Raw genomic sequence first — 2,905 nt, forward strand, 5'->3', positions numbered from 1 at the left:
GCGGCGCCCCCCTCCGCGCGAGGTACGACGGGAGCTGGGAGGAAAGATGGCGGCGCTGGGAGGAAAGATGGCTGCGCCCAGTTCGGGGCTCTGCGGGTTCCGCCGAAGCGCGATGGCGGCGCGCGTGTGGTGGGCTGCGGGGTGCGGCCGGCGGCTGAGCACCGCTCCTCCCGCTGCTGCTCCCCGGCCGTGGAAGCTCTTCGGGGCCCTGTGCCTGCTGAGGCTGCCCCGCATCACGCAGCCCCTCCGGAAGGAGGAAGAGGAGATGGCGGCCCTCATGGAGCAGGTAGCGGGGCGCTGCCCGGGGGAAAATGGCTGCCCCGGGGCTGGGAAGTCCTCTGGAAGCACCTCGAGTCTTGCGTTCAGTTTTGGGCCTCTCACTGCAATCAGGCACCATCTCTGGAGGTGTTCAGGAACTGCGGAGATGTGGCATTGAGGGCTGTGGTTAGTGGGCATAATGGGTGATCTTGGAGGTCTTTCCCAGCCTTAATGATTCTCTGATTGTGCTGGTGGCTGAGTGGTCTTTATGATGCCCTTACAGATAGAGCTGGAGAAAAGCCACTACTCCGACCACGAAATCCGCAAGCTGGAGGAGGAGGAGCAGCTCAGAAGGAGGAAGGAAAGCTTGCATGATGATGACAACGAAGGGCTGGGCAGAACGGTTGTTATGGCTCAGGACCTGGAGGAGAAGTGGGAACAGAAGCTGCTGCAGTTCAGCCCAGCCCCGCGGGTTACAGGTACCTATGGAAGTGCTGTGCCCTGATGGGGAGCACCCCAGTCCTCTGCCAGGCACAGCTGAGGGCTGTTTGATGGAGAAAGGCATTTCTTGAGGGTTTTTTTTTTAAATCTTGATGCTGTGGCCGTGTCGTCAACGCATGAGAAATTAATCATCTGACAGTGGAATCAGTGTTGTGAAGATGGGTGTGTTCGTACAACCTTATGAGAGCAAAGTGGGTAAAATGGTGGTTGTTTCCATATAAGAGAAACCTTGGTTCCCATGCTTGCCCATTGCTTTTACTGATTTTTTTCAAGCTGGAGATCCAAGCTTCTTGCCACAGATTCCCTTGAAAATGGACTAAGTAGAGTGTGCTCTGGCAGTAGTATTTTTCTAAATCCTGCATTGGCTTTCAGAGTGTCTGAGAGTAATTCTGGCTAGATTCTTGTCTTGTTTCAAATACCTGTGCTTCTGTGTTGTTGGAAGGATATGAGACAAAGAGAGGTGATGAATCACAGTGATTTCAGCGTGGCTAGGAGACTTCATTTCCAGCATGTGTTGGTTTTTGGCAGATGCTGATAAAAAAAACGATCGAACATCATTGAACAGAAAGCTGGACAGTAACCTGATGTTGCTGGTGAAACAGAAAATTGGTAACCAAGAGCTGTGGCTCCTGCCTCAAGTGGAATGGCAGCCTGGAGAGACTCTGCGAAGCACAGTTGAGCGAGCCATGGCTACGTTTTTAGGTATGTAGTCTGCTGTGTGCTTGCCTCTTGCTCCTCTTTGTCCTAGTTGTTTGTTCTTTTCCCTTGCCCTACCTGAGGGATATTTACCATCTGTAGCAAAATCGCCTTCCATCTGCTGGGAAGAGGTATTTCGTGGCATAGAGATATACCCGGTGTGATGGGGTTTCTGGCAAGAGCTGTGATCTTGTGCTCAGCTGCACTGCAGTGCAAGGGGCTGACGGAGCTAGCAGGCTGGGGGCTGGGATTTTTGGCTGCCAGCAGCTGCAGTGCCAAGCTCTTGCAGTCTGATGTTTGCGCATCACTAGATGTCTCCTGGATGGTTGCTCCAAGTGTACAGCTTCTCTTTCGCTCTTGTTGCCCTGTATCAGCTTTTGTGGCAGATGGGTGATAGCAAACCTGCATTTCCTTGCTTTTTGATGTGTGTTGGCAGAGTGTGATGCTCTTTCCCTTGTTCTGCAAGGACTTGCCGAGCTTCAGACGAGTCACTTTTTCATGAGAAGAGACTTAAAATTGGCACTGTTTCTGCTAAGAAGAGAGAACAGTCTGAACCAGATATAAAGTCATATGCTGTGTGTCTGTTACTACGAAAGTGCAGTTACTATTGCTCTGTGTTCTTATGTTTTGCTTTCTGTTTTCTTTGCTGGGGTCTTGCAGGCGATCACATTCAAGCCAAAATCCTGGGGAATGCACCATATGGGATTTACAAGTATAAATTCCCCAGGGCCATCAGGACTGAGGATAACGTGGGAGCCAAAGTATTCTTCTACAAAGCCTTCCTCCAAAGCAGTGATTTGTCCCAGGCAGAGCTGAAGAAAGATTATCTGTGGGTTACAAAGGATGAGCTGGGAGATTACTTGAAGTCGGAATACCTGAAAAAAGTCAATCGATTCCTTCTGGACTTATAAGTGATAGGCTGTGCTCAGGCAGATGGGGAAGATGTGGAATGTGACTCTGGGGAGGAGCACAGCTGCTGCTTTGTGTGGTCTGTGTGAATGGGATGTTAAACAGGACTCTGGAGGATAAATTGCCTTTGCCTTATTTCCCAGTTCTCTTCACCAGGCCTGTATTAAATAAATATTAAAACTTTATACTCCCAAGTGAAGCTCTCCTCAGGGAGTTCTTTGCTCTTGTTGAATCCTCCTCCACCTTTTCTGGAAATGTGTGCTGTGATCTGTTCCTCTCCTAAGCATGTGGTTCCCTGGGGCTGTGGTACCCAGGAGGCTTGCTCTCCTCACCAGACTCGTGTCATGGTCTGGAGCTCAAATGGTTTCTTCTAAGCAATGACTAATGCTCGTCTCTGACAACCACTCTTAGCTAAGAGCAGTGCTGGATAGTTATTATTTGTTTCCAGCTGGAAGATGATGTTCTTGGGTGTAAGAGGGGGATTAGGCAGCTAGATAATGGGAGACCTGACAGGGGAGTGATTTTCTTTAGCACCGTTCCA

The 2,905-nt window shown here is 50.3% G+C and overlaps 1 protein-coding gene across 1 annotated transcript; it reads left to right on the plus strand.

The window, feature by feature from the left end:
• Positions 1-36: 36 nt before the first annotated feature.
• Positions 37-2,558, plus strand: MRPL46 (mitochondrial ribosomal protein L46). The gene is made up of 4 exons (NM_001277112.2): positions 37-286; positions 542-737; positions 1,288-1,461; positions 2,116-2,558. Exons 1-4 carry the CDS (start codon positions 47-49, stop codon positions 2,364-2,366), a joined length of 861 nt encoding a protein of 286 aa, NP_001264041.1. The 5' UTR covers positions 37-46; the 3' UTR covers positions 2,367-2,558.
• Positions 2,559-2,905: the final 347 nt, after the last annotated feature.

Source organism: Gallus gallus, chromosome 10 (assembly GCF_016699485.2).
Source record: "Gallus gallus isolate bGalGal1 chromosome 10, bGalGal1.mat.broiler.GRCg7b, whole genome shotgun sequence".
In the NCBI taxonomy this organism is placed as follows: Eukaryota; Metazoa; Chordata; class Aves; order Galliformes; family Phasianidae; genus Gallus; species Gallus gallus.

What these genes read in the sequence shown, in the direction of transcription:
- MRPL46 (NM_001277112.2), top strand. Translation starts at nt 47, where the DNA reads ATGGCGGCGCTGGGAGGAAAGATGGCTGCGCCCAGTTCGGGGCTCTGC. An exon ending in TGGCGGCCCTCATGGAGCAG is followed by an intron (nt 287 to 541) that starts GTAGCGGGGCGC and finishes ATGCCCTTACAG; the next exon opens with ATAGAGCTGGAGAAAAGCCA. An exon ending in CCCAGCCCCGCGGGTTACAG is followed by an intron (nt 738 to 1,287) that starts GTACCTATGGAA and finishes GGTTTTTGGCAG; the next exon opens with ATGCTGATAAAAAAAACGAT.